This window comes from Typopeltis vanoorti, chromosome 20 (assembly GCF_054136105.1).
Source record: "Typopeltis vanoorti isolate ZY-2024b chromosome 20, IOZ_Tvanoo_1.0, whole genome shotgun sequence".
Taxonomy (NCBI): Eukaryota; Metazoa; Arthropoda; class Arachnida; order Uropygi; family Thelyphonidae; genus Typopeltis; species Typopeltis vanoorti.
Window position 1 is genome coordinate 79,032,856 of NC_143568.1, and position 22,151 is coordinate 79,055,006.

A 22,151-nucleotide genomic window follows, 5' to 3' on the forward strand; every position below is an offset into this window, starting at 1 on the left:
CACACACACATATATAAAGTTTTATTTGAATTATCATTACATGACACCTGAATGGAGTCAAAGGACTCATCGTGAGAAGCGACTGCAGACTACACTAGCCCCAGCTACAATCCACCACAATCCCATTGTCCTTACATTTACTACTTCAATACTTTGTGTTTAGTCCAATTTATGCTGCACATATAGTAGATCACACATTATTTGGCTGCCAAATAGCACATGATATTTAGCTTGTAAGACAAACTAATCATTTATGTAATTGGTCACACTAATAATGAGCCTGATGTAAAGTAGCTATGTCATGGCCAAATGCTATATGATTTACCATATTGTTTTTAATTTGAAAAAGGAATAGACCAAAACACTCAAAGTTACATATATTATTTTTATTATTATTATTATTTTATCATAAAGCTTTATATTTTTAGTCTTGCCTCTTATTTTCCAAGTTACATCCCACAATAATCAACATCATACAAAACCAGAAAAGAGCAGATTTCTTGCTTATTCATATTCTAAACATTAGATGCTTTACAAACAGAATCTCAATACAGTTCATCAAACTTAAAGGTGATGTCATGTCTCTCTCTCTCTCTACTTGGCAAGAATTTTCTATCAAAATGCATAATACCACACTCACATTTCCTCCTGCAAGTGAAATGGATTTCACATACATTATACATATCCTACCACAAAGTCAACATAATACTGGTTGAGAGTAACATGACCTAAGTCAGGAGACAAGATGCCAGTAAACAGAATTGCCTTCCTATTCACCTAATCACCTTGGAAGATTGCTACTATAGGACATAAATATAGGAAAATCATTACAATAACAATATACAATACCAAAATTTGTTTTCAGGCAAAAAAACAAGTGATTTTAACTTAGCTGTATATACTGAGTACAAAAATGGCATCCAAAATGATGTCTTCCAAAAGTCAGCAGTATTCAATTACACTGAATAAGTTCAAGATTGGCATTATAAGGCATGCAGGTGTGGAAAAATTATTCCATCACACCATGTGATATATCTGCTATTTTCACTGTCCAATAAGACAGCTTCATCCATATGATGCGATTACATTGGCATGAAGATGAGAGCAGGCAGAGCTAAAATCACACGAGAACTGTACAAAGGGGAGAATTGGTGATTTTAATTACCATTTAAAACACTTGTAAGTGTATAAACAGTCATAGACTCATTTTGCTGTGTGTTTGTGTGTGGAGGTGAATTAAAACCTGCACAACAAGTGTTTACTATGGTGATCAAAACAAAGTATGAGTTTGTTTCAACGAAATGGGAGATCAGAACCAGACCTTGCAAGTATAGTTAAAGGGTTTACATTTGTCAATACCACTTGCTATTTGAATAGTTATGGAGGGAGATTAGAGCCTATACAAGTGATTGCTACTTCTGTTAAAACAAACATCCTCATTTTTCTGAAAGATCAAATGTAATAAAATACCCAAATTTGTCACTCAGCCATGAGACTAATACCTCAAGTACGCTGCCAATTTCTAAACCAGCAGGAATGTGGACTCGTAGAAATAAAGACAACTACTCTACTGATGGAACTAAATGAGCAACATTGTATTCATGCGAATTAGATCTTCCAATTCCAATTATGAACATCTGTTAATCAAGCAGAGGCTGAGTGATACAGTGAGAGATCTGAGTCTTACCAAATCTAGATTGAAAAGATTGAATCACGTTAAAAAAAAAACATGAAAATAACCCTGTTACATAAACATTAACAAAATTTATAATTTTTTTTTCTCCCTGAGTTGTAACCTTGCAAAATGCAAGATTACAACTCAGAAAAACTGTTAAATGGATTAATGGAACTGCTAGCAAGAAAACATTTGTTTATAGATGCATTATAGCTCAGTATGCTTCCAACACATACTAAAATAAATATCCTTTTTTTCCAGTAGTATATGTATTTACTTGAAGTATCTCATACAATTATTGCTTTGTTTTTTAAATTAACTACAAAGAAATCAGGCAGAGTATCTGTAGTAATCTCATAAAACATTACTAATTACAACTGATAGTTTTAATTGGCAATGTTGCTAGGCTTCAAGAAATTAGAATGTGACACTACAAGGAGTTCAAGGACTCATTGTGAGAGGACACACTACTTTATGCAAAACAGAATAGTCAAGTTAAAGGCTGGCATTATGAGATTTAAACTGGCTATTGTGGCAGAATTTAGAGCCAAGGATCAAAAGCATTTTACATCCTTCCCTTGCTAAGCCAAAAAATGTTATTTTTTCAGAGCTCAACATTCAGCTATCTGATGAAATCTTTCATTGAGGTTTTAAATAGAAACAGTGATAGTTTCCAGTATTTAAATAACAAGTTCTCCAGAATAAAGCATTTTTATTGGCCCACAACATTCATACACTTATGAAGGACACATATTTCAGTGGTATCATAGACAATACTGAAAAAGCAGCATGGAAGGTGTTTAAAGTTATTGCCAAATTTTGAAGATATTTTTAAAGTAACAATTACAGAGATGTTGTAGAAGGTACACTACAGGCATAAAAAAAAGCACTGGCTTGCAAAATGGCACTAAAGACTCACTTATTACATTCATATTTCGATTTCTTTACTCCTAATGTGAGCGCTAAGAGTGGCAAACAATTCAACATTTATGAAACAATGATACTCTGGCAAGTAGAACTCCTGTATGTTTGTTACTTCTGTTGATTTTTTTATTATAGAAAAATAATGATGCCAGTTGTAAGAAGAATATTTCAAGGGAGACCAAAGTAAGTTTGTATTTATATATGCTAAAGGTTAACATGAAATGCAATTAGTACATCATTTTTATTCTAATTGGAGGATGATAACGATTTTAAGCTTATATTCCAATTCATTAAAAAATAATCAGATCCAGTTACCTTTCCTCAATTTATTACACAGTGTAATTGCCTTTGCATCTGATCTATATGGAACATATACCTTCTTAGTCAATAAATGTCTGAGACTGCATTTGGGCACAAAATATTTTCAAATGAAATCAACACGACAAGAAGTAATGTGAAGTACATAATGTAACTACTTAACTTCCAGAAGTAATTGCTTTATCACTGGCACAATCTAAAAGTGTTTTCTTCAGTGGTCTGATAAAAATTATCCAACACATGTGACTGGCATCAGTACATTCAAGCAAAGTAAATCCAAATACAATGACTACACTTTTATTTTCATAACTGTAGCCATGCCTGGCATTTAACTACATTCTTGCAAGTAAGAGAAAGGATACAATTATGGTTTAATTTAAATGAACTGTAGCGCAAGTAAGAATTAACAGAAAGAATGACAATGGGAAAATCAAATATTATAGTCTTTTTGTAAAAGTCTATATGAGTAGTAATAGCACTCTTGATTGAAAAATTTTATGCGAGCACAACAACAGATGACCAGAGCAAATATTAAGAAACACTAGCTGAATATGGAAAACTGACTGTTAATTAGAAGAGTAGAATGAAATATAGTTTTAGTGCATTATGAGTGCCATAATTTTCAGCTGAAGGGGAAAAAATATATCTTACAGCAGACAAAGATATCTTTGTTTTCATTCAGTCATGCAAGCTAAAGCTAATTTGTGCTTGTACATACTGCTTTCCTAGATATCTAGCAAAGCAGTATCAGATACTAAGAACCATTTGATGTACTTGAAAGACATGCTTGCTGTTCAAGATCCAATTTTCATTCACCAGAATGCTCACTAAAATCCCTGTGAGAGCTTCGCTACAAGAAAGAAAGAGTAATTCTTGAATCTATTATGGGTTAGCACAATAGATCATTCATTCACAGGAAGTTTTTTTATTTTTTTTATTCTTTTAATCATTTTGTGTGTGTGCGCGCAATACTTGACGCAGTAATAACTTATGTTGACCAGGATTTCTGTTTTATCTAGAACCTAGCTAACATTTCATTTAGCTGGGTACTGGATTAAACTAAAATTAATTCACATTTTTGAGAATTGCATCCACTGAGTGATGATGTTCTAGCAAAAAAGGAATAACTGTCCTATCAGCTGAAACTCTTTAAAAATGATTATAATAAAAGACTCCTAATCTGAACAGAGCAAATACCTTTCAAGTCTAGTAATATCCAAAACAATTCATAGGGAAGTCATCAGTATAGAAAACTTAAGAACCTTCAATGATACAGCCTGCATACTCAGCCTTTTATATTTCGGATAAAACTATCATAGAATAATTGTTTGCTGTAGGTTTTATTGCACTGAATTAAAGAAAACTAACATTCTATCCATTTACATCTTTAAGAAGTCAACTATATTAGGATACACATACCCCCTTTCAAATTTTTAAATCACAATTTTTTTTAACTTTAGTTAAGAGCAAGAAAATATGATAAAATTGCTGAACAAAAAGCTTTATGGGAAGGGAAAGAATACGAAAGAAGAAGAAGGGCTATTACAATGAATTCATAATTCATTCTTTTCATAAGAACATTAAAAAATTCCTGTACACTTAACCGATATAATTTCTTTTCAAGATTCAAATTAGTTATTTAAATTTTGTACAAGGCACAAAGCGCAGCACAGGAGTTTAATTATTTTTTTTCTCTAGCCTTTCCAGAAGTTAGGATTTTGTTGAAGTTTCCGCTGAAAATTGGTATACCATGACTGAAAAACACTAAGTGGAACATAACTCTCATTTGGCTTTGGTGTCATTTGGACTTGTGTTACTGCAAATGAAGAAACATAATTAAAAACATTTTCCAGCATTTTGTTTGTGAATTCTACAACTGTTCCAGTTGTTGAAGCTGCACTGGCAATATTAGGAGTCTGTAATTCTATTTGAACCAAAGGCTCTACTGAGATACCAATTTGAGCAACATGTGAGATAGGCTGGAGAGAAAAAGGAGTTGATAATGATGTATCTAAAAAAAAGGGAAAGGAAAAATTTACATATAGCAGGTCAATTTTATTCTGAAGAAAACATTTATAAATGATAAATTATAACAATGATGTACTTTAAATACAGTTACATGTGATCAAGTTGCCAATGGTACTTCAATTTAGCACCCCCCCTCCCCCATTTGGTTCTTATTCCTTAATTTAATGCTAGTTAGTCAGCTACAATGAATAGATCAGCGTTAATATAACATCAACACCAGTTATTCAGAAACTTGTATGCTCTGAGCAAATGAAGTAAAACAATGTATTAGGATAAATTGAAGAAGCAGGTATATGTCAAACTGGGATCAGCTAAGAGTGTTAATAAATTAAAGCATTCTTTAATTTAATTAAATCCTCCTGAATATGGCCTATAAGACATGAGTTTCCAATAGGCAGCAAAGTAGTCTGTACAGTTAACTTTCACTTGACTACAGCAACCACTAACTCACACACAATAACAGACTACTGAAAGAGTTCTAATGAAAACTCCATGAGCACATGTTCTGTTTTGAAAGAAATTCAGTATACTATACCATTCACTATAATCAACTATTCCTGTGTTCCTTAAAAGTGAGCTATAGAGACAGGAGTCAAAGGCAGCATTATAATTGATTTGTGATAGCAAATTAATATTACTTGCATTAATTTTTATAGAGAAAAGTTTTATATGAGAACCAATTAAGATCACTAAACAGAAACATACCGTTTTTGAAAAACAGGTATACAGGCATACACTGACTTACGGTACTTCACACTGACTGACATTTCTGAATTGACACTTACCCCCTAAAATTATGACACTTGCTTCAGAGTTATGGCTCTTTAGTGCCATGATGCTACCATACGAAAGCTGTTGCTGTCTTGCTATCATCAGCTGTCATGACTCTTATCAAATGTAGAAGATACATACAGATATGACACAGTGTAACACCCGACCAACAACAGATGGTTGTAGTACATGAACTCATTCAATAAACCAGTTTTCTACCATTAGGTTTTTTTTTTATTATTATTATTTTTATTATTTCAGTCATAATTGTACCGTCTTTAAACTTTGACACAGTGCTTTGACTTAGGGCAAGCTCTGGAGCTGAAGGTGACATAACTCCAGGGTATGACTGTAGCATGATCTCTCAATCAACCAATGTTTGAAAGGATTAACTAATTCATCCCCAGGAATCAGTCAGATAACAAGCTAATCAGTTAAGCCTCAGGCCAGTAAATCAATTTCCAGCACAACACACACACACACACACACACACACACACACACACACATGCTGCATTAGTCAGTCAGGCAAAAATTCTTCTTCATAAATGATCTGAATTGTGAAAAACCCAAAAACATGACACTGTAGAGCTGCACTGAACTAGCCTTGCTTGCTATTATGAATAGCAAGATATCAATATTTCTATATGATATTCATATACAAGAAATTAAAACTGTCAAAGAACTAATGCTAATTAACATCAAGATATTCATGACTTATTTTTCACGGTATTAACAACACCACAAACACTTTTATCAACAAGGATGTTTTATTAACGCTAATATTTCGCTGATTTTCAACTCAGCATCATCAGAGCACAACACACATGTAAACGCGACAGTAAGTGAGTGAAACAATATAATTGCAGAAAGACAAAAGATCTAAAGTCCTATTTTTGGTGCCCTCTAACGAGGGAAAAAAAAAAAAAAAAGGCAGCAGTTATCCAGGAGTTTTTCTTAGGATAACCGTCTCCCAAATTTTTGGCAAATTAATGCAACCATATTTGTTAAGGTTGGGAGAATTCTTCAAAGCCATTGCTGACTCAAAAAATAGTCTTTCAGATCTATAACGACTCCTAAATAGCACATTCGTTTTCCTCCATCTAATCCTGTGTGAAGGAGTGTCCAAAGTGTGGTCTGCCAGTCCCGACTTGCCATAATAATAGTAGCGAATGTATCTTTCGTGTTCTTCCAGGCGGATGTTCACTGATCTTCCTGTTTGCCCATAATAGGCCAAGTCACAGTCACATGGAACTTCATACACTCCTGGGTGTGCTAAAGGGTGAAGTTTATCCTTTGGTGAGCGGATCAGAGTTGCCAGCTTGACATGAGGCTTGAAGGTGGTGCGAAGGCCATGTTTCAACAATACTTTGGCTATCTTTTCCGATGTACCTCTGATATAGGGAATAGAAATGGTCATGTTGTATTCTTGTGTATTAGGGGGGGGGGGGCAGAGTAATGGGCCTATGTAGTATTTTTTCTATTTTGTAGGGATTGTAGCCGTTGGCTAAGAACGTATGGCACAGGTACTGGAGTTCAGTGGTCAGAGCTGTATCGTTAGAACAAATGGCTCTGGCTCTGTGTGTAAGTGTTTTTAAAATGCCGTACTGTTGGACTGGATGATGATGTGATTGTTTATGTAGGTATCTTCCTGTGTGTGTAGGCTTCCTGTAAATAGAAAAAGATAGTGATCCATCTGAAAGGCGGGTGACTAATGTGTCAAGAAATGGTAAACAGTTATTTGATTCTTTTTCTACTGTGAAGTGAATTTTAGGGTGTTGGCTGTTTAGGTAGGTGACAAAAGCATTCAAAGTGTCTTGTCCATGGGGCCAGATGGCAAACACATCATCTACATAGCGCAACCATACTGGTGGCTTGTATGTAGCTGTGGTAAGTACTTTGTTTTCAAAGTGTTCCATGTAAAAATTTGCTAACGGGGGGGGGGGACCCATAGCAGTACCATTAATCTGTTTGCAGAATTCCCCCCCCCCCATGTAAAGTAACCTGCATTCATGGCAAATTGAAATAATTCAAAAATATCTGGGGGAAATTTAGACTTGATTAATTCAAGAGTGTCTATAAGTGGTACATTGGTAAATAGGGAGGTGACATCGAAACTAACCATTATGTCTGAATTTTTTAGGATTAGATTTTTAACCAGTGTTTTGAAATGGATAGAATTTTTTACAAAAGTAGAGGAGTTGCCAGTAAGAGGGGCAAGCGACTTAGCTAAATGCCGGGCCAGTTTATATGTGGGACTATCTATGCTATCAACTATGGGGCGTAGGGGAACATTAGTTTTGTGGATTTTTGGTGATCCATAAATACGGGGTGTTTTAACATGAATTGGTTTTATTTTCCTGATGATTTCTTTGGGCCATGATGTCACTTTTTTTAGTAATTTTCGGACTTTTTTCTTTTGCGACATTGTAGGGTCTCGATGTATAATTTGATACGTAGAACTGTCACATATGAGATCTTGCATTTTTTTGTTATACTCTTCTTTATTCATGATAACTGTTGCATTTCCTTTATCGGCTTTTGAAATAATATTATTTTTATTATTGTATAACTTTTTTAGGGCAGTTATTTGCTTATGTGGTATATTACTTTTTGGAGGCTTGGCTTTGTTTATAATACTTGCAATGTCTAGTCGCACGTTATTGGCCATTGCTGGCGGAAGATCGCGGATACCCCTTTCTACTTTCATCATAATTTCGAGTTTAGGAATTTGTTTGGGCGCGATGGCAAAGTTATGTCCTAAACTGAGGGCGTTCTTGGCTTCTTCAGTGAGTGTTTCCGACGATAGGTTTACGACCACGTGGTCTCGTCGAAGTTGCGGTCGGGACTTCGTATGTTGGCGCTGTTGTAGTAGTTCAAATTTTTTTAGGTGCTTGCTTTTAACTTTTGTGAATTCTTTTTTTGCTGCAACTTCGGAGATCTGCTGTAGGACAGTCCATATTTCAGGATTTAACACGTTAAACAGCCAACACCCTAAAATTCACTTCACAGTAGAAAAAGAATCAAATAACTGTTTACCATTTCTTGACACATTAGTCACCCGCCTTTCAGATGGATCACTATCTTTTTCTATTTACAGGAAGCCTACACACACAGGAAGATACCTACATAAACAATCACATCATCATCCAGTCCAACAGTACGGCATTTAAAAACACTTACACACAGAGCCAGAGCCATTTGTTCTAACGATACAGCTCTGACCACTGAACTCCAGTACCTGCACCATACGTTCTTAGCCAACGGCTACAATCCCTACAAAATAGAAAAAATACTACATAGGCCCATTACTCTGCCCCCCCCCTAATACACAAGAATACAACATGACCATTTCTATTCCCTATATCAGAGGTACATCGGAAAAGATAGCCAAAGTATTGTTGAAACATGGCCTTCGCACCACCTTCAAGCCTCATGTCAAGCTGGCAACTCTGATCCGCTCACCAAAGGATAAACTTCACCCTTTAGCACACCCAGGAGTGTATGAAGTTCCATGTGACTGTGACTTGGCCTATTATGGGCAAACAGGAAGATCAGTGAACATCTGCCTGGAAGAACACGAAAGATACATTCGCTACTATTATTATGGCAAGTCGGGACTGGCAGACCACGCTTTGGACACTCCTTCACACAGGATTAGATGGAGGAAAACGAATGTGCTATTTAGGAGTCGTTATAGATCTGAAAGACTATTTTTTGAGTCAGCAATGGCTTTGAAGAATTCTCCCAACCTTAACAAATATGGTTGCATTAATTTGCCAAAAATTTGGGAGACGGTTATCCTAAGAAAAACTCCTGGATAACTGCTGCCTTTTTTTTTTTTTTTTCCCTCGTTAGAGGGCACCAAAAATAGGACTTTAGATCTTTTGTCTTTCTGCAATTATATTGTTTCACTCACTCACTGTCGCGTTTACATGTGTGTTGTGCTCTGATGATGCTGAGTTGAAAATCAGCGAAATATTAGCGTTAATAAAACATCCTTGTTGATAAAAGTGTTTGTGGTGTTGTTAATACCGTGAAAAATAAGTCATGAATAACCAGCAACGCCTAAGCTTATCTGTTAGATTAACATCAAGATAATCCAATTAAATATTTACTTATCTTAATTTAACAAAAATACAGCTTATTTTACAGGTTCAAATTTGTATTAAATCTTATTTAAGCTATTTCTTTAATAGTTTAAACAATACACTATAAAATGGATATGAAATTTAAGGAATCAGCGTGATGATTAATATGTTGAGAATGATTTTAATATAAAATTAAAATATTACCATATAAAATCTGATTTTACAATATTAGCAACAATGTTGCAGTATTGATATTAGACCTTCTGCAATGACAAGGACATATTACAAGGAGGTAAGAAGGTAGGTGTTCCATTTTATAAAGTTTTAGTCAAGGCAGTAGCTCAGGCTACATCTAAACCACAATGTACAGATTCAGTCGTCTCGATTATTGGAAGTATCATGACTGTAGAATTTCACTATGAGGGCAAATAGAGGGAATTTTTCAAAGGTCAGAAATAAGGAGTTAGGACAAAAACAAAACACTATCTGCAAAAATTGCACAAGAAAATGATGAGTAGCATGCATTGTCAGTTGCTTGATGATAAAGGTAGATATAGACTAACAAAGTTTGATTGCAGCAAAAAATAACAGGAAAAGATGAACAAGGAGATCTAAACATTTCATATAGGTGTGTGTGTCACTGGTCATTTAGCAGAAAAGATGTTGGAAGTTTATTTTGAACTTGGTTACACTATAATAAATTTAGTTTAATCCTTTATCCAAGTGTAAGCAAACAAAGTTTGCGCCTGAAAATATCTTCAGGAATGAGGTAAGGTGGTACATCCCTTGGCAACTTGTAGCAAAGGTGTTGCAAGTTCTCATCACTCCTTGTCTCAGTATCTCCCATAATGCAAAGCACATCTCCTTGCAGACATGTATACTGCTATGCACTAAGGGAAGGGCCACTACCCAGACCGGTTTCGACCTTTATTGAGGTCTCGTCAGTGAGAGGCAGACCCAGAGTGGTGATACTAAGGCAGAAGCAATAGAGGGGTCATATTTACCTATACAAGTTGCCAACTGGTGTACCACTTTATTATTAAATTACTCTGAATTTAGACAAAGATGGTGGAAGTTTATTTTGCACTTGGTTAGACTATAATAAATTTAATCCTTTATCCAAGTGTAAGGAAACAAAGTTTGCACCTGAAAATATCTCCATAATACAAAGCACATCTCCTTGTGCTTTGCATTATGGGAGAAAGCATTATGTAAGCAAGCAAAGTTGGTGCCTGAAAATATCTTCAGGACTGAGGTAAGGTGGTACATCCCTTGAGACAAGGAGTGATGAGAACTTGCCCCACCTTTGCTACGAGTTGCCAAGGGATGTACCACCTTACCTTAGTCCTGAAGATATTTTCAGGTGCAAACTGTGTTTGCTTACACTTGGATAAAGGATTAAACTAAATTTATTATAGTCTAACCAAGTGCAAAATAAACTTCCAACATCTTTCTCTAAATCCAGAGTAATTTAATAATAAGGTGGTACACCGGTTGGCAACTCGTATAGGTAAATATGACCTCTCTATTGCTTCTGCCTTAGTATCACCACTCCAGGTCTGCCTCCTACTGATGAGACCTCAATAAAGGTCGAAACCGGTCTGGGTAGTGGTCCTTCCCTTAGTGCATAGCAGTATACATGTCCACAAGGAGATGTGCTTTGCATTACGGGAAATACTGAAACAAGGAGTGATGAGAGCTTGCACCACCTTTGCTACAAATTACCAAGGGATGTACCACCTTACCTCAGTCCTGAAGATATTTTCAGGTGCAAACTTTGTTTGCTTACATTTCGATAAAGGATTAAATTTATTATAGTCTAACCAAGTGCAAAATAAACTTCCAACATCTTTCTCTAAATCCAGAGTAATTTAATAATAAGGTGGTACACCGCTTGCACCACCTTTGCTACAAATTACCAAGGGATGTACCACCTTACCTCAGTCCTGAAGATATTTTCAGGTGCAAACTTTGTTTGCTTACATTTCGATAAAGGATTAAATTTATTATAGTCTAACCAAGTGCAAAATAAACTTCCAACATCTTTCTCTAAATCCAGAGTAATTTAATAATAAGGTGGTACACCGCTTGCACCACCTTTGCTACAAATTACCAAGGGATGTACCACCTTACCTCAGTCCTGAAGATATTTTCAGGTGCAAACTGTGTTTGCTTACACTTGGATAAAGGATTAAACTAAATTTATTATAGTCTAACCAAGTGCAAAATAAACTTCCAACATCTTTCTCTAAATCCAGAGTAATTTAATAATAAGGTGGTACACCGGTTGGCAACTCGTATAGGTAAATATGACCTCTCTATTGCTTATGCCTTAGTATCACCACTCTGGGTCTGCCTCCTACTGATGAGACCTCAATAAAGGTCCAAACCGGTCTGGGTAGTGGCCTTTCCCTTAATGTGTAGCAGTATACATGTCCGCAAGGAGATGTGCTTTGCATTATGGGAAATACTGAAACAAGGAGTGATGAGAGCTTGCACCACCTTTGCTACAAGTTACCAAGGGATGTACCACCTTACCTCAGTGCTGAAGATATTTTCAGGTGCAAACTTTGGTTGCTTACACGTGAATAAAGGATTAAACTAAATTTATTATAGCAGAAAAGATACAAGTTCTAATATCAATTCTGCTGAGTAAAACTGTGAATATATCCAGAGGAAATGCATGTAGCAGAAAAGAAATCTGACAAACAGACACAAATATTTCAGAGAAGGGTCATTTTTTTTTTAAATAAAAAGTCAAAAATCTTTAGGAGCTCCAAGAGACATGTGTCTAGATGTGCAAATAACCAGGTAAAGATATTAAAATGAAGTTTTAATATCTTTACTCTACATTTCTCCAACCTAAAGATGTAAGAGCAACAATGTTTTGTAACCGTGTTAAAGATGGGAATGGGAATTATCTTGAAAATGATTACGAGGAGAGAATGATTTCAATTTTGTGTTCATCTGGCTCGGACCCATGAAATATGCATAATGATGTCTGCATATATATGACAATAGAGAAGAACAGAGATCTGCAAGTTATCCAACTCTGTTGTCAAGCAGACAAGATTATACAAAAGAACATGCAGGTAGCTTATTACATCTGTACACAAATGCTAGGTGTATCAGAAACAAAGAAATAGAGTTAAGATATGATTGTGATACTAGTAACAGTTTTTCATGTGGCAGTGATTTTGAAGCTATCTGGTGTGAAGTGGAATCTAACAAGACCAAATACATAGTGGAGTGTTATTACAGACTTGGTGGATCGGTTGCTAGTGATGAAGAAATGCATCACCAAATAAAGATGATGGGTGTGAAAAGAGTAATCATAATGGGGGACTTTAATATCCAAACACTGAGGTAGCAGTAAAATCTCATTAGAAAAATGAAACCGAATTTATTGAGCTGTTATGAGACAACTTCCTTAAGCAGCATATGACAGAAGTAACTTGAGGTCAAAGAGTGTCAGATTTGATTATAGTGTCAGCGGGTGTTTCAGTTAAAGACGTGACTATTCTGCTTCTGGATGGTGACAGTGATCATGGGGTACTCACTTGGAACGTGACTAAGTTTATGAAAGTTCCATTCAGAAAAGGTTACATGCTGAACTACAAAGCAGGAAATTATGACCAGCGTGAGCTGAACCCAGTATGAGAACACTGGGTTCAGCACAATGGTATTGGTTGCTGGATGGGAAGAATTTTGATAGTGCATGGAAGAATTTAAAAAATACTTAAATGATATAATATCAGAATACATCCTGCGAGTTCAAAGAATAAATAGTGTAGGAGTCAAATGGATGTCTAATCTTATCAAGCAAGAGATCTGTAAGAAAAGGATGATGTGGAAGGAATACTGTGTGCACAAGGATGATGTCTGTTATGAAAATTATAAGCAGCAGTCCAGAAGAGTCACAACTGTAGTAAGGAGAGCTAAGTCTGAGTATGAAAAGAAACTGGTTCTGCAAGCTAAAAACAACCCCAAAGAATTCTGTCATTATGCTGCAAGTAAAAGAAAGAATAAATATGAAAGAATAACCTACTGAATGCAGATGGTGCGAGAGTGACAGATGCAGCAAAGGTTGTTCAACTAATGAGTGCCCATTTTTCTAAAAGCTATTGACCTGGCATATGTGGTTTTGAGCTCACTGCTACCGCTTCACTGGATGAAGAAACTCAGGTATATGAGGAGGAGGTATTAGAGCTCTTGCATAAATTGAATAAGAATTCACCAATAGGAAATGACGGGATATCATCATGGATGCTAAAAGAATGTTCAGCTATATAATTTAATTGAGCCTCAGAAGATGGAAGATTCTGCAGAAGTGAAAAAAATGTATGGTAATCCAATCAGTATCTCAGGAGTGATGATGAAGATTTTGGAAAAGTTGGTTAGGGTCTGCATTCAGAAATGGGTTGACAGAGAATCTCTTAGTTTGCAATGAACAGTAGAGGTTTACTAAAGGGAGGTCATGTTTTAGTAACTTGCTCACATTGTATAATAATGTTACCATTGAGCTAGACAAGGGAAATGGATACAACATGATACTTTTGGTTTTTGCTAAGGCTTTTAACAGAATACTGCATGGAAGATTGTTGCATAATATGGATGATATGGGATTGCATTATAAAATATTAGTGTGGATAAGAGGATGCTGACTGACAGATATCAAAAAGTGGTCTACAGGGAATGTGAGTCTGCAAGTTTAAGTTAACCAGTGGTATACCACAAGGATCAGTCCTTGGTCCACTTTTATTCAATCTGTACGTTAATGACATTGGGATGGATTTGGCAGGTGACATAGAGCTATTTACTGATGATGCAAAGATAGGTAGGGTATTCAGGAATGCAGCTAATATGCAGTACTTGCAGAATGATTTGAATAGGCTGGAATTGTGGGGAAGGGAAAATGAATGTCAGTAAATGTAAAGTCATTCACTTTGGAAGATAACCGATGTCGTATTATATTAGAGGGGTTATGCTAGAAGAAACTGATCAGGCTAGGGATCTTGGAGTGTTAGTATACAAGAAGTTGAATTTCAGAATACAAGTAGCAAAGATTGCAAATAAAACTTAAAAGATAAATGAAATGTCGAAACAAACTTTCACATGTAAAGATAAGGATGTCATTTTACTTCTTTATAAGACCTTCACAAGACCTCACTTGGAATATTGTGTGCAGGTGTGGTTTCCTGGTTTCTGATACAGTGGAGAAAGTTCAAAGGAGAATGTTAAAAATGATATCAGGATTGAGGATTACTGATTATGAAGACAGATTGAGAATTTGTAGATTGCAGACACTAGTAAACAAGAGAAAGAGGGATGATATGATTGAGACTTATAAACTTCTGAAAGAGTCATACAGGATTTCAGTCGATGGAATTTTTCATTTTATGGAGGGTGGGGAAAGGAAAAGAGGGCATCCATAGAAGCTGAGAATGAATGTTGCCAAAAAAGGCGGTGAGATCTAGATTTTTCTCTCATAGCGGTACATGATTGGAATGAATTACCATTGAATGTTGTGTGTGCAAGCAGTGTGAATGAATTCAAGAAATACAACAGCTTGTGCTTGTACTATTTGGCCTCCCTCAATGAGTCCCTGACTCCCTGGAGGTCTCTCATAATAATAAATAATAATAATAATAAAGAAACAGGGATACATCAAAACCAAAAATATGGGAGGGAGCTATTATTCTGAGACCATAAATGTCTAACAATTGAGATGACCAAGACATTGACATTAATCAGGGTGCAGGTTACATCAGTAGAGATCAATCTGTTCATTGCCTCTGTTCTATGGGTTTGTGTATGCCTTTGGTTCCTAAAGTAAATTAATAAAATTAAACTGAGTTCATCATTAAATTACAAAGTACCAAGAAATTATATTCTTGTTTAATCTTAGTCATAAAGAAACTTCACAAGTAAACTTTGTGTGCTTCCAATTGGATAAAGGATTAAGCAAGAATATAATTTTAATTTAATTATTGATTAATTCATTGAGGTGGGGAATGATCCAAAAAAGGTTGAGAAATACTGCATTAAGGGAAGGGCCACTACCCAGACCGGTTTCGACCTTCACTGAGGTCTCATCAGTGGGAGCAAGACCCAGAGGTGGTGATACTAAGGTGGAAGTAATGGAAGTCATATTTACCTATACGAATTGCCAAAGGGTGTCACACCTTATTATTAAAATTCTCTGGATTAGAGATAAGTTTATGGAAGTTTACCACCTTTACCACGAGATGCACCAGTGCTGAAAGTACTTCGGGTACAAACTTTGTTTGCTAACACTTGGATAAAGGATAAAACCAAATATATAATTAGTAGCATAGCCAAGTGAAAAAACTTCCATAAACTTATCTCTAATCCAGAGAATTTTAATAATAGTGTGACACCCTTTGGCAACTCGTATAGGTAAATGTGACTCTCCATTACTTCCACCTTAGTATCACTGCCTCTGGGTCTGGCTCCCACTGATGTGCTTTTGCGCAGAAATGGTTGCTTTCCCTGAGATGTGAGAGGCTCTGCTCGGGAATAGGTTTTTGCTTGTCACTGAGTTGGACGGTCACTCGTAGGGAGTGGTCTGGGCGGCCACCTAATTTTTAGAGAGGTCTTTACTTAAACAGCACCTCAATAAAGGTCGAAACTGGTCTGGGTAGTGGCCTTTCCCTTAATGCATAGCATTATACATGTCTGCAAGGAGATGTGCTTTGCATTATGGAAGATACTAAGGCAAGTGATGAGAACTTATACCACCTTTACTACGAGTTGCCCAGTCCTGAAAGTACTTCGGGTGCAAACTTTGTTTGCTAATACTTGGATAAAGGATAAAACCTAATATATAATTAGTAGCATAGCCAAGTGAAAAAACTTCCATGAACTTCAACTCTGTCTATTACCACTTCCAAATCTCTAGCTTCATCAATTTAATGGAGTACAGGTCCTTCAATGTGGTAAACACCTAATAATCTTTTTAATCCAAAATGCATAACTTCATAGTTTTCCACAATAAACGAACAAAACATGTTACAGACCAGACATTAACAGAATTCTAATTATAAATTACAAAACAACACTGAACGTGTGCAATACACGTGTGGCGAGTACATGATTTCACTTGTTATTGTTTAGGAACGTTTTATAGTTGGTACTAAAGTTCATTTCTTGTGTGTTTAGAGATCTAATTAGGGTCTTCCAGATCTTGGATAAGATTAAACCTTGGTTCCTATTAAGATTTTCTACAGAACGGGTAACTATTGTGGCTTCTTTAAAAATACGAGAGCGGTAATCCTCTTCTATGTAAAGAGTACAGCTTTTATCCCACTCAATGACATGGTTGGTTCTGGAGAAATGGGAAGATAAGCCCGATATATCTTGTCTGTTGTTTTTGACATATTCGATGTGTTCTTTCTTTCGTTCTGTAGAAAATCTTAATAGGAACCAAGGTTCCTATTAAGCAATAACACTTGCTGAAGTTATCCTTTCATACTCATTCCTCCTTTTACTTGCCAAATAGTAAAAGAACTCTGGCATTTCCTTTGGCTTCATCAGCAAATTTCTTCTTGTAATATGATTTTGTCATCCTTATCATGCTATAATCTTATACCACTCATAACTTTGTTTGAATCACCTTTCTCCTTATATATCCTCCATATAACTTTTTTCTTTTTTGCAGCTCCTTCTTAATAATCCTCAATAGACTCCTATCTGATTTATCCTCCTGACTTTGGGTCTGCAGTCTGATGTTGCTCCCTTCAGATACTATTAACACCTTTCCCTTGCAGATTTTTATATCATGGCTCAACTTCAAGCTGCCTCCTAAGTTTGTCATAATTACCTACCTTGCAGTTCCACATATACCCCTTCTTAACTGAAAACTTCATATTTTGCAACCTCTCAAGTCAAGACAGCATGCATGATCACTCTCCCCAATCGAAGGCAATGTGGCCACCTTGATTACAGAAAAATCTTCTGAAACTATGACCAAATCCAACACACACATACCCCGAGTCCCTCCCCCATCTCCAGCACATGCTGCTTCAAGTAATTATCTCTCAGTAGGTGTATAAATTCCATTTTTCTCCTACCATGCAGTTCCCCATAATAATTACATATAATTATAAACTGTAACATCTCCCTTGGACTCCCTCCTTCCCCCACAAACCACCTTCACACTTCATTCAATATGTTGCCTGAGAAAGTAACTACATGCAATCATGGGTGCATGCCAACAGGTATACATGCATATACCCTCATTGGGTGGATGCAGGTGAGTATATGAATTTGTACTTCCACATTATCAGTAAATAAAGCCTTCTCCAGACAACTAACTCCAAATCAATTTTAAGTGCAGTCTATCAGCATTATACAAATTCAGTCTATAAGTCGAGAAACTCAACATCATTCCTTCTGCATAATCTGCACACTGATTCCTTTTGCAATCACTGCCCTCTTCCTAAATTCACCTCTATCATAGTGTGGCAAAAGACTTACAATCTTCACCCTACCTCACTCTTCTTTTTTGCTTTTCTGATCAACTCTTTCATATTTCTCATACAATATTTTTCACCTTTCAAGTCCTTAGTGCCAGCCAGAACAATAAATTCTTCACCTTACCTTTTTTGCACTGTGATAGCTTCAAGCAATATTATTTAATTTTTGCACAAGGAAAAGAAGATTTTGTCATGCTTTCATTATGTACTACACATCTTATCATAGAATCATTATGAAGTATTTTCTCCTTACCCTCTTGTTTATTCATAAGATCTTATTTCTTAGCTCACACCTCTAACATTTCTGAAATCTTTCAATTTTGCACTTTGTACTGTGAATGATGTTTTCTGAACTTCTATCAATATTTGTCTATACTACTATTACTCATTTTGTTCTCTCCACCCAATTGGTACTCACTCTCAAAACACTTACTATATATTCTCTCACCAGTCTCACTTTTCTTCTAATATCACACATTCAACTCAATTAACAAGGACATTTGGCCACCACTGGTGCACTATGCTTTGGCACCATACTAACAATAACAAATGCACAAGTTTTTCTTAAATCTAAGTAACTGAATCGATCACACACCCATATAAATCAAAAACTAAACTAAAGTTACCTAATATTATTGGCTAAAATATGAAAAAATTATTTATCTTTCAGGAGCATTACAGCACACAACTTTAGTCAGTTTAGCCTTGAATCCAAAGAGCATTATTGTATAGATTAAGGGTGAAAGTCATATAAGTGGGAGGAAATTCCCATATAGCCAGTTTGAAATGATGAGATCAGAATCCTGACCAGGGATTCTGATCCAAAGTCCAACCTTCATGTTCTTGTAGTATACTCTATTATTATCATGTATAGAAGTGGATAATGAATGAATCAAGAATGGGTTGACAATTTGTATTGGCTTAAATCAAAAGCAAAATAATAGTATAACATGATAAAATGTCATGATGGGTGTGAGAATTGCAGAGGAATTTCTCTATTGAGTGTTCCTGGTAAGATTTATGCAAGCATACTTGAGAAGAAGCTAAGAAAAATTGCAAAAAAAAAAAAAAAAAGAGAGAGAAAAACAAGCTGGGTTCAGGTCCAAGATCAAATTTTCATTTTAAGAAAAACAGTTCAGAAATCAAGGATCTGTATTTGAAGATTTGGAAGAGGCACATTACAAGGTGTCATGAGAAAAGTTGTTCAAAATACTACAGTTTTATATGATGCCAATATGAGGCCCTTTGAAAATGGCATTTGCTTTCATAGCACTAGGCTATTCTTCCATTGCCCCCCCCCCCCCCCCCTGAGTTATTTGATCTCAGACATAGGCAAGTAAGGTTTCATCTCTTGGAAACTTAAATTTTTAATTGTGCATATTAAAAACTGACTCAAGAACTCACCATTACAGATAATAATAATATGAATGTTGGGGATTAAGGCCATGAGCTGATAATATTCTTTTAAACTTTCTTTCCTAAAAGATTTAGTTCATTGATAGCTTTGGTTCACTATCAGTTCAAGGCTGAAATCTTCATAAAGTTAGTGCTAAAAGAGCTCTGTCTGGCTGCTCTATTAGGGAATAAAGCATTAGAAGATTGATTTTTAAGAGAGAGAGAGAGAGAGAGAGAGAGAGAGAGAGAGAGAAATTAGTCAAACACTAAACTAGCTGTATACAAGACAGCATTCCAGCCAATTTTAACTTATGGATATGAGAGTTGGGTTAGAAATAAAACAGTTGATTAAAGATTAGAAACCCCAGATATTAGAGATCTGAAAAAAATTAAGGTAGTGAACAAATGGAATCAATGGCAGCATGACATTGAAAAGGAAGACTTTAGGAAGAAACTTGAAGCTATAAGCATTAAGGAACTTGTGAGCAGAACTAATCTCAGATGATCACTTAAGCAGAATGGGAGAGGAAGCATCACCAAAACAGGTTGTTATTTGAAAAAAAAAAAAAAAAAAAACATTGAATGATGTTTAGAAGTGCCTTAAAAGACCAAATATAAAATCAGAAAATATTGTAGTTCTGATAGCAGATAACAAGCTCATTTGGAGGAAAATTGTTAATAGGAAGTTAGTAACAATTCTCCTGCATTTCCCACACTCAGTTTTATATCCCTTTTTACAGATAGGTACTAGGAGAGCTCTACTCCCATCATCCAGAATTAAACCTTTTGACAAGGCTTATGAATTATGTACAGCCCTATAAAACTTTTAATACCTCCATATCTGAGCATCCCGGTCGAATGTCATCTGCTCTAGCTCCCTTTACATATTTCAGGTTTCTGTAGTGATTTGGTATTTTTTTTAACTCAAGTAATAATACATACTACTGTATTCTTCACGAATATTTTCTACCATAGTTCTGTCATGTTTCAAAGTAATTACTCCAGACATCTAGAATATCTTTATCCAATTTATATGTCATATTTTATGTTTATATTATTCCTTCCTGCATTTCTAAGCTTTTACAAACTCCAAAACAGTTTCTTGCCTTCTATTATTATTATCAAAGTTTTTCCATGATATTTTATTTAGTTACTTTTATACAGGGCTTAGCATGCTCTTTATTTTTTTTTCTCTTCTCTTCAGTTTCCTCTGTATTTTTCTATACTTGAATCTTCACCACATGCCTTCCTGAATGAATGAATGAATCAATGCTTTGTTCTTGTTTTCAAACTCTCATTTTTTTCCCCAATAAAGTTTTTATATTTAAGTCTACAGTTTGCTTCTGAAACTGCTTGACTTTGTTTCTTTTTAAAAGCTTCTTACATTTTTTTTCCCTTTTCAATATGATATTCATTTTGATCCTGCTCAAAACTAAATGGTAATCACTTCTTATTAAAAATCATCATCTTTTCTGAACCAGCACGCAGGTAGTTAAAGGATATGCATATACAAGGGATTTGTTAAGTCAGCAGTTAAAATTGATGTATGTATATGAAGAGGACTTGACATAAAATCAGGTATAAGACAAGGAGCCAGATTCTGTCTCTACCATTAATTTCGTCTATAGAGTTATGTAACATTACAAAGTGGCATCAAACTTGATATAAAACTGGAAATATTAAACTCTGCTCTTTACTTTAATTAAAATTACATCATTTACACTCATGAATATATGCATGTAATTACTTCAGGACGCTTTAACTACATTGGATAACTGCTGTAACAAATATGGTAATGAAAAGATAAAATAAAATCTCTAAACATAAGCAAGAATGTTGAAAACATCATTTGCATTCTCAATTGGTGATTTTGTAGAACAGGTAAAACTTTTCAACTACTTAGGCATAACTTTTAATAAATAAGGAGAAAATTAACAAACAAAAATAGATAATAGAATAAACAAAGCTGATATGGATGAACCAGTTTAATAAACTTGTAAGAAAAGTTAGTCAAAACACTCAACTAGATGTATACAAAACAGTGTCAAACCAATTTTAATTTATGGATCTGAGAGTGGGGTTGAAAATAATCAAGACTAGAAGCAAAATATATCACAGTTCTGAGGAAAATTACGCAGGGTTAACTGATGGTACCAACAGCAGAATTATATTAAAAATTTCTTGATATTTTTAATATAATTTGAAATAGATATTAGAAAGAAACTTGACATTTCTGGAATTCAAGAATGTCAGAATAGAGCTAATCTAAGGTGCTATGGTCACTTAAACAGAGTTGGAGGGAAAGGATAGTAAAGCAAAGATTTGGTATAATTAATAGTACATTAGAAAAGTAAAATATAAGATCAGATCTGAAAAACAAATTAATTTGAAAGAAAACCATTGACATGAAGCTAATAATAATGTAACCTTAATTACGCAGAACAATCATGGA

The 22,151-nt window shown here is 35.2% G+C and overlaps 1 protein-coding gene across 2 annotated transcripts in view; it reads right to left on the minus strand.

The window, feature by feature from the left end:
• Window positions 1-371: 371 nt before the first annotated feature.
• LOC150095589 (protein OPI10 homolog) overlaps window positions 372-22,151 on the minus strand; it is an 89,562-nt gene continuing 67,782 nt past the window's right edge. For both annotated transcript variants that reach the window (XM_090409853.1, XM_090409852.1), the window contains exon 4: window positions 372-4,928. In XM_090409853.1, the coding sequence (XP_090265979.1) occupies window positions 4,612-4,928 (317 nt within the window). In that variant the 3' untranslated portion in view covers window positions 372-4,611. The remainder of the gene's footprint in view (window positions 4,929-22,151) is intronic.